The 13,725-nt window shown below is 37.5% G+C and overlaps 1 protein-coding gene across 1 annotated transcript; it reads right to left on the bottom strand.

Moving 5' to 3' along the window:
- Nucleotides 1–9,468: 9,468 nt before the first annotated feature.
- LOC131658790 (uncharacterized) lies at nucleotides 9,469–10,431 on the bottom strand. The gene has a single exon (XM_058928045.1). The coding sequence runs from the start codon at nucleotides 10,429–10,431 to the stop codon at nucleotides 9,469–9,471; it is 963 nt and encodes a 320-aa protein (XP_058784028.1).
- Between the last annotated feature and the right edge of the window lie 3,294 nt (nucleotides 10,432–13,725).

Genomic DNA, 13,725 nt, shown 5'->3' on the forward strand with positions numbered 1-13,725 from the left:
TCTAAGCTGGAGATATATTTATGTTCATTCTGAAACATCTTAAAATAGAACTCTGTCTAGAATGAATATCCCTTAAAATGTGTTTGACTCTTTCTATGAAAAATATGATTCTGACTATGTGCAAATAATCTATTTCTTTCATGATACTTTTATAAGTTAGAAGATGTCTTGATCAGAAATGTCTTAAATCAGAAACCCTTTCGTATTCTTGACTCTGAGAACATTAATATGTGTCTCTTCAAACACATGGATATGACTTTGACTTTTGTCAATTAAAATCATAAATACACCGTTTGAATAAACACCTCAAGCAGTGGGAAATATCTTTGAGAATAGATGAAATCTCCATGTTTTACTCTTATCAGTGTTTATTTAAGGAACTGTTGAGACATTCTTTAGTTGAAAATAAATATTGTTAGCACGACCTATCTAATTTCATGTTTCCTTTGTCTTCTTGTTTTAATTTTCCCTGACAACTGTCTTGGAAATGATGGTGTTTGTTATTCTCTCTTGTCCCAAGCTCATACATTAACTGCTTTGAGAGTCTCATGTATGATTTGTTTTTCAAAGTAAAATCAAATCTCTTGTCAGTCACGTCTCCTCCTCTTATATATATATATATATATATATATATATATATATATATATATATATATATATATATCCCCTCGTGTTACATCTCACTCTTCAGCCTTCGTTGTGTTATCATTACAAATTCCTTCCCACAAATTTGATTTATTCATGGCTTCAGAAACCTTTGCTAGGAATGAGGATCTCCTAGAGGTCATTCATGAATTTCGTCCATACTTTTCTAGCCTAAAGTCTGTAGGTTTTAACATGTCTCTAAGCATTCTTGCTCAAGGATGTTCTGGGTACTTTGTAATGTTTCATGGACCAATCTAACCAAATCTTGTTAAAGCCTTTTGGAAATATGTTTCTGTGAGCAATCATGGTCAATCACTATGTTCTAATGTCTTTGGATATCCCATTGTCATCACACCTACCTCCATTGCTGAAGTTATAGGTTGTTTCGAAACTGGCGGTATCATTGTGCAGCAATTCAGTCTCACTTATATTTTCATGAAGAAACTCATTTGTATCCACGACATGTCCTCTTCCATAAATGAGTCCACAAATCCAGCCAAGCTTCTTCCCTTTGCTAAAATTTAGTTTCAACTTCTTCTAACCAACTTTCTCCCGCGAGGATATAATTTGAACATTTTGTCTCACTATGACAGTCTCTTCATCTACTCTATGCTTTCTGATGTTAAGGTCGACTTTCCCCAAACCATATTCAACTATCTGAAGGAATATGTTGTTGTCTCCAGAAGCAGGCATAAGTCCTTCATACCTTTTGGTAGACTTTTGTTTGAACTTTTCTCTAATGCAGAAATAATAAGTTTCTTCGGTCAATTGGACTAGAATACGCTCTTGAAGAAGCCTGATGTGAAATCATTGAAGCATGAGTTGTTTCATTGATTTTAGTCTTTAGGTTTTCCTTTCTTTTTTTTTCGATTCATTGTTTGTACTCTCTTTTCTCTATTATAAATGAAAGTTCCTTTGTTCTAGTGTTTTTCTTCCTTGTTGTTATCACAAAAGCGTGCTTAATAATTAAAATTCAACATTATTTCTGTAACACCCTTCTAAATCCCGCAGAAATTAATAAAATAATCATAGTGAGACATGAAAACAAGGGTGCCACAATTAAAATAATTAAAAAAAAACGAATGTAATTCAACTGTCATGCTTTATCGAGAACGATTCATCAAAATAATAGTCTCAGTTTTATCACAACGGAATAGCATACATCACCAAAATAAACTAACGGAAATATAATCTGAAACCAATAAAATAAAGTGTAACAATCAACTCTAAAACTATCATTCCCATTGTTATAAGATCAGAGCATGACCGACACGACCCAAACTAAATGGATAGACTCTACGAGCCATCCTCACCGAACAATAAAGTCGCTACTCCTTAATCTAAAAATAATCAACATGTAAGGGTGAGTCTCATTCAAAATAAACAAGTATTATACAGACATGAGTAGTAAAACATCATAGCATCATCATTCACCCAATCAAACATGTATTCAAATTTCCAACAATTAATCAGACAACCATGCCAACAAATACATTATCGAACATGACAATAAAATCATTCAGTCGTACTATATCATTATGCACACGAATGAACTGACTTTATGCATGTGGTACCATACATGGGCTAAACCCATCCAACTGATCTATTCATCACCAAGATATAGTCCAACTGACACAAATTCCACACAACGGGAATTATGCCCACTAATTGATTCACAATGTCACCGGAATACATCACCAATAATGCGTATGAATGAACCCACACATATAACCTACGTACAACATCACTGATCCGATGTATCACATCGTCTCATTAACAATCACCAATTCGTCACCAATAAGCATACACATGTTTCAACAATCATTCAATATTTTAAACATATTCATTTTAAACATCATCCAATAGATAATCGAGATAAAATATAAAGTCAAACCACTGTCCATTTCACACGTTCGTCATATAGAGCTAGAAATTAGCTTCACAGCGCCCAAAACGAAACACAGATCAAACTTACGGATCAAAAGTTATATATTTTTGAAAATGAGAATATTTTACAAAAAGTTACAGCATAACCGGTTACAGAAGATAGCGTAACCGGTTACGTCAACGAAAACTAAAATATTTTCGAAAAAACTCTCAGTGTAACCGTTACAGGGAATAGCGTAACCAGTTACAAATGACGTAACCTTCTCGCTATTATTCTCCACTCGCTCGTAATCGGTTACGGCCTGAGCGTAACCGATTACGAAAATGCAACACGCCCAATTTCTTTAGAAAAGTCTAGTGTAACCGGTTACAGGAACGTCGTAATCGGTTACAGCCCCGCTGTAACAGAAAAATCCACTTTTTGACAGCAACTATTCATTTCCAATCCAACCAAAATCGTACCAAAATATGAATTACTATAAAACAGCATCATAACACACAACATAACACATATTTACCATGTTTTAGTGATCATCTAATTGAATCAAACAACAACCTAATCCATTCTACTACCCTTGATTGCATAATAATTACTAACCCGAAGAGTCCCCCCTTACCTTAGAGTCGAATTCTTGAAGGTCCTCTTCTTTCTCTTCTTCTCCTCTTTCACGTATCTTTCTCTTCTCTTCTCTAGCACTTTTGCTCTACTACTTCAATTTTCCTCTATTTTCCTCCTTTTATGAAAAATTGATTAACTTTAGTAAAGGGTGGATAATTGCTTATGAGATTCTATATCTGATGATTTATAATGCTATTTAATTATGATGTAGTCTCACCCTTACTTTGATGATTTCAGATTGAAGTAGCGGTTTAAGCGATCGGTGAGGATGACTCGTAGAGTTTATCCGGTTATGTGGAGTCGTGTCGGTCATGCTCTGATCTTGTAACACTGGGGGTCGATAGTCTTAGAGTTTATACGTTGTTGCCATTCTTGGTTATGGATTATGTATTGTTGATTTGTTTAGATATGATTCTTAACATTGTTAAAATGAGTTTCCGCTGTGCTAAACACATGTTTTGATATTTGGTTTAATTCTAATAAAGCATGACAAACGACTTGGTATTTTATTTATTTTATTAATTGTAACATCCTTGTTGTATGATTACTCTGATTATTATTGTATTTCTGCGGGGGTTTTAGAAGGGTGTTACAATAGTGGTATCAGAGCAGGTCGGTCCGTCCGGCCAATTGTAGAGTCAGTTGAGTTGCATGATAGTTGAATACTGTCAGCATATTATCCCTTGGTACGCGACATGTGAGTGAATCACCGTCGGTACTTGTTTGTTTTGTTGCAGGGGTTGGTTTGAGCGAAGTGGGGGAGAAGCTTTGCTTCTCGGTTATGTTCAGTTGTAAGATGATTGGTTCAGTAGGCTGTTGTTGGCAACAGTGCAAGCGTTGTTGGAGTTATTGTTTTCCGAATCGAAGGTGACTTGAAATTATGACTTGACTGGTAGTTAAGTTGGAACATCTGGAAGGAAAATGATTAGAGGTAATTGATGATTATTTGTAGGAGAGGGAAATTAAGAAGTTGTAATGTATCAACCCTGCTGATGGGCTGCGAAGTTGTCGGTTGAGTAGCCGTGCGTCTCGGAAGAGGCTCAGCTGCAAGTTCGCAAAGAGGATTGCTGTCGTAATGTTTCAGAAATCGCACTTCGACGATGGGATGTGTTGCTCAAGTTATAAGGATGTTTGGAAGTGAAGAGATATGATAAGGAACTGTTTGGAATGTGATCGAGTTGAAGAGAATTAGTTTTGGAGTGAGATTTTCGTATGCAAAACGCAGGAAAATTGCTGAATAGCTGCAGAACTTCGAAAATTCATAACTGGAGTTCTGAACATCCGATTTGAGTTCCGTTTGAAACGTCGGAAAGCTAAAGATATGAACTTTGTTATAAAAATGGTTGCAGCAGCTGTAAATATTTAATTGTGACAGGATGATGTTGGAAAGAGGTGAAGTTGCGGTTACGCGTGCTCTTAGAACTAGACTTGTTTGTTGGTACAGCACGGGATGTCAGTGTCAGAGTTGAACGGATTGAAGGAATAATTAAAAGGTTTGTTGAGAAGAAATTTTAGGAGTTAAGTGTACCATTTGAGGAGTTTTGGAAATATCATCTAAGGTGTCGCTGCATGGTGTCAGTGTTGCAATTTCGGACAACGATTGGAAAATTCATATCTCGAGATCCGAGTGTCTGATTTAAGTGTCGTTTGGGGCATTGCGAAGCTGACTTAATAACCATGATATATGTTGTTATTTGATGTTTAAAACTTGTTTGAAATGTGTTCCCATTATAAAAACAGAGGCGTGGGAATTTTGGGTTGTTGGGAGTCGGTTCCCAGATAGAGACAACCCGGTTCCCCATAGTAAAAATCAGAGACGAGTTATGGGAAGCAGTCAGGAACCGGTTCCTGTGTGGGAGGAACTGGGTTCTACTGTGTGTTTTGGAAAATTGTTTTTACTTTAAAAACCCATAACTTTTGATCCTATGAGGAGATATTCTGAAGTCGGTTAAGGAAGCGCAAAACTTGTTGAATAGGAATGCCTACTACCGTGATTGTTTGAAACAAAATTGAGTAAAATATGTTGTTGAGGAATAAGTTGATGAGATGTTCGGTGATAAAGATGATTTGAGTACCGATGGATTTTAGTGAGGAATGAATTAATAGAAAAGGTGAAATAAGTTTTAGTACGGTTGAAGTCGTATTTATGATGCCAAAGCAACGACATGTATAGAAGAAGAATTGTAGAGGATTTCTTACACCTATTGGTGTGAGGAATAATTGTTGAGATTCCGAGTGGAATGATACTTGGACGCAAAAGATGTCATGGGATTTAGAGTGAAACCAGGAGTATGAATGTTGTCGCGGTCTTTTGCTAAGATGAGGATTTTGATTTGGAACGAGATAAATAGAAAGGTACGAGTATATTAGTGATTATGAAGTTAGAAGTACTTAACAGGTGTGTGATGCTAAGTGACCATGAAGCAGATTATGTAAAATGTTTGGATGTTGGTATCTCACTGACAAGATCCAATGAGAGGGAAGTGCGCGAGTTGTAAAGACTCAGAGTGAACTATTGGACTTTGACGATGTTAATGAGTTGAGTGCAAACTCGGAAAAGAACACTATTATGTAGTAACGACGATTTATGCTTAAATGTGGTTGTCGGGTATCTAATGACAAATTGAGGACTTGATCACCCTTAATCTCTTGTTGATAGTAGACGGAATCATATAGATAGGATGAGCTTGTTTGTTACCTTAATGGTTTAGGATATGATGGATACTAAGTCGTGAGAATAATCACTCACCATGTTGTGTGAACTTATGAAGAAGTGAATATGAAAGAGTGCAACATATTGGACGGTGATTTAATACGGGTAATCAGAGTCGCGCAGCGAAAGTGTGGTGCGAAGTAGTGTGCGAGTACTACCCGTGGGCAGTGAGGAATTAATATGCCGGGAGCCTACGTAGAGAACATGAATTGATCTATATGATAGATTTAGAATCTAGTGGATGCAAGGATGTCGTGCTAGAGAATTAGAACTCTTTTGAATAATTGCCGAGATGATGAGTATGTTATTGTGGATGTACTTAGTTAACGAGTATGTAATCAGCGAGGTTAAGGCGATGAGTTGATACTATATGATGCTATATTAATTTTGTACTGTTGTAAGGTATTATTGTAGATTTCCAGAGGAATTATACTCTATGAAGGACGAAGTTGATTTAATTCTTAGAGAAGAGTGGGACTCAGTTTGAGCTACTTTGTAAGCAATGGTATATTAAGGATGATGAGTGTGATTATAATTACTAGTGTGTACTCGTTCTGATGGTTAGAATGTTTAAATAGAGGAAGTAAATCAGGACTTTGTTTTTGAGTGCGAGAAAGTGTTGCTAAATGGTAGATTAGTACCATGTATGAAAAAGAAGGATTCTGGAACGAATGAGTAAAGAGAGTTGGAATTGGATAAAACTGAGAAATCTAACTAGTAATGATGATTGTAATGAGTAATCAAATAATGCAGAAAAAGCGGGATGCAACGTGTTGGATAATTGCTGGTATGACTTGAGAGGAGTCAGATGGTTGAAATTCAATGGTATATGAATGTTATTATCGAGCTCTTGAAGGAAGCAGTAGGTGAAAAGTGTAAGTGTTATTTCATCGCTCAGATGGAAAAGTGTGTCTAAGGTTGGTACGTTCGGTAGATGGAATGCTTTCCTGCAGTGTTGATCGGGGGTGGTCATACCATGGTTGTGTAATTATATTACTCAGTTATTGGGCGTATTGTATGAGTCGCACCTTGACGCTCCATTGTCGTTAACCTTGGGAGATATAGCGAGTGGTACACCTTGGAATGGTCAAATGCGACGTAAGAGCTGAGATTGAATGCATGAGGCATGCTTATGTTGGTTATGTTAGATGAATTTTGAGGTTCGACTAAGAAAGTGTTAACTGAGAACGGGAGAGTCAGATGAAGGACTCCTATCTGGAACTTTTCACTTGGAGTATGTTTTCGAGGACGAAAACTCTTTTAGTGGGGGAGAGTTGTAACACCCCGTAATTTCATGAATTAATTTAATCAAGTTAAATTAATTATTCGGAAACTATTTAATTATTCATAAAATAAAATTGGATTTTTGGGAAGAATTACGGGAATTATTGTTATTGGGCCATGACGTAGTTAGTAAAAAGGGAGGTGCCAATGGAGAGGCCTTACTAACTAATTATCCTATTTTTTTTATAAAATAGTGAAATGATGAAAATAAAGGAAAATGGGGAAAGGAGAAGGTTAGAGGCAAAAAGGAACAGAAGTCTGAGGACTGAAGAGTACGTGAAAGAGAGAAGAGCCAAAGGAGAAGAAGACCTTCGAAGATTCGACTCTGAGGTAAGGGGTGATTACTCTAATTATGTAGTATTATGATTTTGATGATGATATGATTGAATTAAGGGATTAGAATCTCTATTTGGGATGTTAGGTTTTGTGAAATACCAACACTGACATGTATGATTTGATGAATTGACTACAATTGATGATGTAGTAATGTTACATGGTGTTGTGGTATGTTGTTTGTGCATTAGAATCATATATTTGGAGTATTTTGATGTTATCGATGATCAATTTCGTAATGGTATGAGTTGGTATGTGTTTGGGATGCATAAAAGTCTTAAAAATCATGTTTTTCAGCTACTGGGTTCGTGGGAACCGGTTCTCATGTGGGAGGAACCGGGTTCCACTGTGTTAGAACGTTAAAAATGGCATTTTTGGGTCCAGGAACCGGTTCCCATGTGAGACGAACCAGGTTCCAGTACAAATTCCAGCAGCACGTTTTGAAAACTGTTCTAACTTTAAAAGCTTCTAATTTTCAAACCGTAAGTCCGTTTTATACGCCGTTTTGGACGTTGTTCCTTAAATTGAATGCTCTACCATATGAAATAAAGAAAACAACAATAACTTGATTTTATTTTGACAAATATCATTTTCTTCAAATGTGGTTTATTCTTGTTTTGCATAGTTGATGAGGTGCAATGAATTGTTGTTTGCATAATTGAATATGTGCAATGATGTGTGTTGTTATAATGTGATTGCTTCTGCTTGTTATGCAATGGATGTTGTTCGTGGTAAATATGGTTATCATGTGTTTTGATGAATGATGATGCAGATGGATGTTATTCATGGTAAATGTTGTATCATGCGTTTTGATGGATGATGATGATTGATTTGTTTTGAATGATGCTTGTACATGTACATACTTGTTGTGACGTTATTGGTAAGATGTGATAAAGTGATGTTAAGCATCGGGTTGATGATGATATAAGTATGTGACATGTGTGCATTCATTCATAAATCATTTGCATTGGATCCCGTTGATGAGTGGATCGTTGACGGCTAATTCCCATTGTGCGGAGATTAGCAGGCAGTCATCGTGTGCCCGTGTGGGGTGTGAGAGATGAGGCAGTAGTCGTGTGCCCATGTGGGGTGTGAGCGACTAAAGGGCAGTATCAAAGAGAGAAGTCCTGTGAATGTGATTCACGAATTTTGGTACCACATGCATAAGAGTCTGCATGGTCTTTGTATAAATTGTGACATGTTAGGATGAAATCCGGTGTTATGATTGTGTTGTGTTACTGGTGCATACTATTGATTTGTGCTTGTGATTGGTATGAATTGATTAATCTGAATATGCTAAGTAGGGTGGATAATTGCTTATGAGATTCTATATCTGATGATTTATAATGCTATTTAATTATGATGTAGTCTCACCCTTACTTTGATGATTTCAGATTGAAGTAGCGGTTTAAGCGATCGGTGAGGATGACTCGTAGAGTTTATCCAGTTATGTGGAGTCGTGTCGGTCATGCTCTGATCTTGTAACACTGGGGGTCGATAGTCTTAGAGTTACTCGATATACGTTGTTGCCATTCTTGGTTATGGATTATGTATTGTTGATTTGTTTAGATATGATTCTTAACATTGTTAAAATGAGTTTCCGCTGTGCTAAACACATGTTTTGATATTTTGTTTAATTCTAATAAAGCATGACAAACGACTTGGTATTTTATTTATTTTATTAATTGTAACATCCTTGTTGTATGATTACTCTGATTATTATTATATTTCTGCGGGGGTTTTAGAAGGGTGTTACAGATCACACACAACCACCATTCTTGTTGTTCTGGGGTGACATGTATTACTTCCCCCCTGTTTGGCCACAAAAGTTGCCAAAGCCACCAAAAAAAATGTCTACTCCCCCACCAAGTTTAAATAAGTTCAACAAAAAATTAAACTGAACTAAATCAAATAAAACAGACGGGACTAAATGAAAGAGAACAAATCAAACAAAAACAAAACAAAACAAACAGGACTCCAGCTGCAATTACTGCCTAGATTCAGACCCACTTGAGGTGTCTGAAGAACTTTCTTTCTCAGAGTCATCAGCCGGACTGACACTTTCTTCTTCCAATTCATGTTCATCTTTATCTTCCATCTCTTCAGTATCTACAAATTCCTCATTCTCATCAATTTCCAGAGTACGTATCATTTTTTCAAGAGATATTTTTCTAGATTCGAGTTCTTTGCAAGTCTCTTTTAGCATTGCTATGACTTCTGCTTTGCTGATTGATGCTCCAGATTTGGAAGTTTCAGCTGATGTCATAACAATGTATGGAACATGCTTACCCTGAAATAGTTTGTAATGGAAGGCCAAGGGACTTTCTCTTTTGCACACTATATCATGTTCATTGAGAGTGTTTGAATACTGATCCAGAATTATACCACACAAGAGGGATGGAAAAGCAATTGGACCCTTAATACTGAAGCTTCCAGCTTGCTTCATGGTTTGGACAAAAATATATGCTCCATAATCAAACTTTGCCTTTGTTCCTACAGCATACAGAAATCTGCCAAGCACAGTTGAGATAGTGGACTTGTGATTTGTTGGAACCCGATTGGCTGCTCCTATCTTGTGAAGCATTGCATACTTGATGCTCAGCTTACTTGCAGTTAGCTTCTCTTTCAGGGGCCAGCTGTTTACCTGCTTGGCTGGGATCACTTGACAGACTTTGTTGTCTGTTACTTCCAGCTCAGTTTGAGCTTCATCTGTTCTTCCCAAGAATTTATTAATCACATACGGAGAGAATGATACACACTTACCTCTCACAAACACCTTTCTGTAGTCTACAATCCTGCTGTTGCCATAATCTTCAGATAGGTTCACCACAAATTCTTTGACCAGCTTCTCATAACATTTGGGAAGATTGCAAACAGTTTTTAGCAGTCCAGCTTCTTGAATCAACTCTAAGACCTCCTTGTTCGCAAGAGCATTTGGAGCCAATTCCATTTCAACAGCCAATCTCTTTTAGACTACATACTTCCATCTGCTGGCACTAGAGGCATAGTGGAATGAAACATTATCAATGGGAACTTTGGGAATACTTGCAGCAAGCTTGCTGGTTGTAGGCTTCTTCCTCGATGGAATGTCAGGGACATTCACTTCAACATCAGATTCAGGTTCAACAATTTCCCGCTCCTTTCTTTTCTTTGGATTGCCCTTGCTCCAAGATTTTGATGGACCAACCCCTTTACTCTTGCTCTTGATAGGACCTGCAAAAGTAGTCTTCTTCCTGACAGCGTCTTTGGCAGGGTTGTTCACTTGAGTGCTCTTTTTAGGTGATCTTTGGACAACAGCTTTGCCTTTTCTTCTTGTCATTAGCCTATTGGCTATACTAGGATTCAAGGAGGTAAGTAATTCGTCATCAGAGTACTCATCTAAGTCTACCACATTAGCATTAGTTTCACTATTGGCCTTAGGGTGCTCATTATCGTCGATGTCATTGACATCCTCAATAACATTGGTATTATTAGCAATCCCTTGTTCATCCTTGTTGATTTCCTCTTCAGCTAGGTCACTATCAACGGTGTGAACAACTTCAGCCTTACTGGTATTTTTGAGGGGATCAACCATTATGGTTTGAAGAGGAATAGATATTCCAGGCACTTGATGATTTTCCTTCAGAATGCGAGTAATAATCCTGGTAATTGCGCTATCGACATATTTGGATCCTTCTTTAGTAAGTTCCTCCATGGTATCAGATGAAGAGGGTTTGGTGCCCTTGCTATGAATACCTTCCTTGGGCCACTTTGAATGTGTCATTTTAGGCTTTGTGGCCTTTACTTCGTCACTGCTAATCGTCCTTAAAGGGACAACCTTAAGAATCCTATTAGGGTTATAGGACTCTTTCGGTGTTTCCGAGTCAGATACGGGAGATCCATCACTCGATTGCTGAGACATTCTGAAACTTTTAGAGCCAGAACCTGTGTCACGCCTGTGAGAACAATTTGAGTAGTTCAACCTCAGAGAGTAGCTAGCAAAACTAATAGGAAATTTTTCTGTTTTTAGAATACTAGGAGATCGAGGGAGCTTTGTATGCACACTGAGTGAGGGAAATTTCAAACCATGGATTTTTACAAAGCCTAAAAAATATTCCCCCACGTGGGTTAATTGCTATAATATGTTTTGGTAGCAGATACCCAACATACCCTTTTCTTTCATAATGTCTTTAGATGTTGTTGCAACATTCTCCGTGACACTACTTTCAAATAGACTTTTAGGATCATTGCTCACATTTGACTTTTCTAGTTTTCTTTCCCTATCTGTAATGTCCATCACAAGGCTTACTCTTTCTTCTAGCAGAAATCTATTGATACTTCTGTACTCCCTTACGTTTGCACACAGTTTCTCATTCATTAAACAGGTCTCAGTAAAACCAGTAGACAGTTCACTTATGGTGAGATCTCCAACATAGGATTCTTCATCAGATTCATCAGACTCATCAGATTCATCAGATTCTTGACGGTAAACTTTTAATTCTTCTTTGATCATGGAGTAGTCAGAGGGGTGGACAGGTGTGTTAGGCTTCCATAGATAGAAATTATCCTTAGACATAAATCCCTTCATGAATTCCTCATTTGCTTCATTAGTGATGACGCACTCCTCTTTGATGAACCTGACATTAAATCCTTCATCACACAACTGACTGATGCTTATAAAGTTTGCAGCCAGTCCCTGTACAAGTAGAACATTGTTTAGATTAGGGATACCCTGCCCTTCTGTCTTCCCAACACCTTTGACTTCTCTTATTTCTCCATCACCCAGAGTTACATAGTTGTTTCCTTCCAATTTGAGGTCTCCTAGAGAGTTCTTCCTCCCGGTCATATGATTTGAGCAACCACTATCAAGGTACCAATCTTCTTTTGTTGGCATCCTTAGAGAAGTGTATGCTACCAGAGTAACATTCTTAGCTGCCCACCGTTGCTTTCTATTGTAGGTATTAAATTCAGGTTTGGCTTGATGAGTTTGATCTGGATATCCAACTAGTCTGAAGCAGAACGGTTTTATGTGACCAAATCTCCCACAATGATGACACTTCCATTTTTGGAATTTCTTCTTTGAAAGCCTCCTGCTTCTGTTGTCTTGAAGTTGTGACATTGGTGCTGACATCTGGTCGGTTACACAGGTCTCGGACTTTGCTCTCCTGAATCCAGAGATGAGTTCCTCTTTAGCCACAAATCCCACTCCATACATGTCTCTTGTTCTTTGTCCAGATTCTAGAATTTCTTCTAGAGTATCCGATCCATTGTTCAGCATTTTGAATAACTTGGTCATTTGATCAAGTTTGTAGTTCAACATGCTTACTTCACTACTGAGGGAGTCTATGGTTGCAAGATGTTTATTCTTCTCAATTTCTAGCTCTATTATGATTATCTCTTGCTTCTCCACTTGTTTGCATACTTCAACATTCTTCATACACAACTTCTTGTACGAGGCAGCTAGTTCATCAAAGGTTAGCTCATCATCACTGGAATCATCATCAGATTCATAGATTCTTGTTGAAACTGTGACATGTCTTGCAGTTTCTTCTTCTAAATCTGAGTCTTCATCAGACCAAGTAACAATCACTCCTTTCTTTTTCTCCTTAAGTTGGTAGGACATTCAACTCTAATGTGTCCGAATCCTTCACATCCATGACACTGAACCCCTTTCCCTAGATTGGGCTTCTCCTCAGCTTTGAATCTTTTGCTTGAGTCATAGGTCTGACTGATGTCATTGGAAGAGTTCTTGACATTGGGTCTGGACTTCTGATCAACTCTTTTAATAAGTCTGTTGAATTGTTTTCCAAGCATGGCTATGGCGTCTGATAAATTCTCATCACTTCCACCATTGCTTTCATTTGAATTATCACCTGTGTTGGTGACAAAAGCGATGCTTTTGTTCTTCTTTTCAACAAGCTCACAAATTCTTGACTCAAAGGTTTGTAGAGAACCAATAAGTTCGTCCAGCTTCATGTTGCTGATGTCTTAAGCTTCCTCTATGGCAGTTACCTTCTTATCAAAATGCTTAGGCAGTGATCTAAGGATCTTCCTTACCAGTTTTTCTTCAGTCATTTTTTCTCCTAAGGGTGCTGAGTTGTTTGAAATCTCGCGGACATTCATGTAGAATTCATAAATGGTTTCATCGTCCAAAATTTTCTAAGGATGTTTCCATCCGCTTTCAACACCTCTCTAGGCCTTGCTGTTCACTGACTTAATGACAGCTACCATACGAGGTTTCCAGTACGCATAGTTAGAGCCATCC

The sequence above is a fragment of the Vicia villosa genome, linkage group LG3, assembly GCF_029867415.1.
Source record: "Vicia villosa cultivar HV-30 ecotype Madison, WI linkage group LG3, Vvil1.0, whole genome shotgun sequence".
Classification (NCBI taxonomy): Eukaryota; Viridiplantae; Streptophyta; class Magnoliopsida; order Fabales; family Fabaceae; genus Vicia; species Vicia villosa.

Excerpts from the sequence above, each read along its gene's own strand:
- LOC131658790 (XM_058928045.1), bottom strand. The coding sequence starts at position 10,431 with ATGGAATTGGCTCCAAATGCTCTTGCGAACAAGGAGGTCTTAGAGTTG.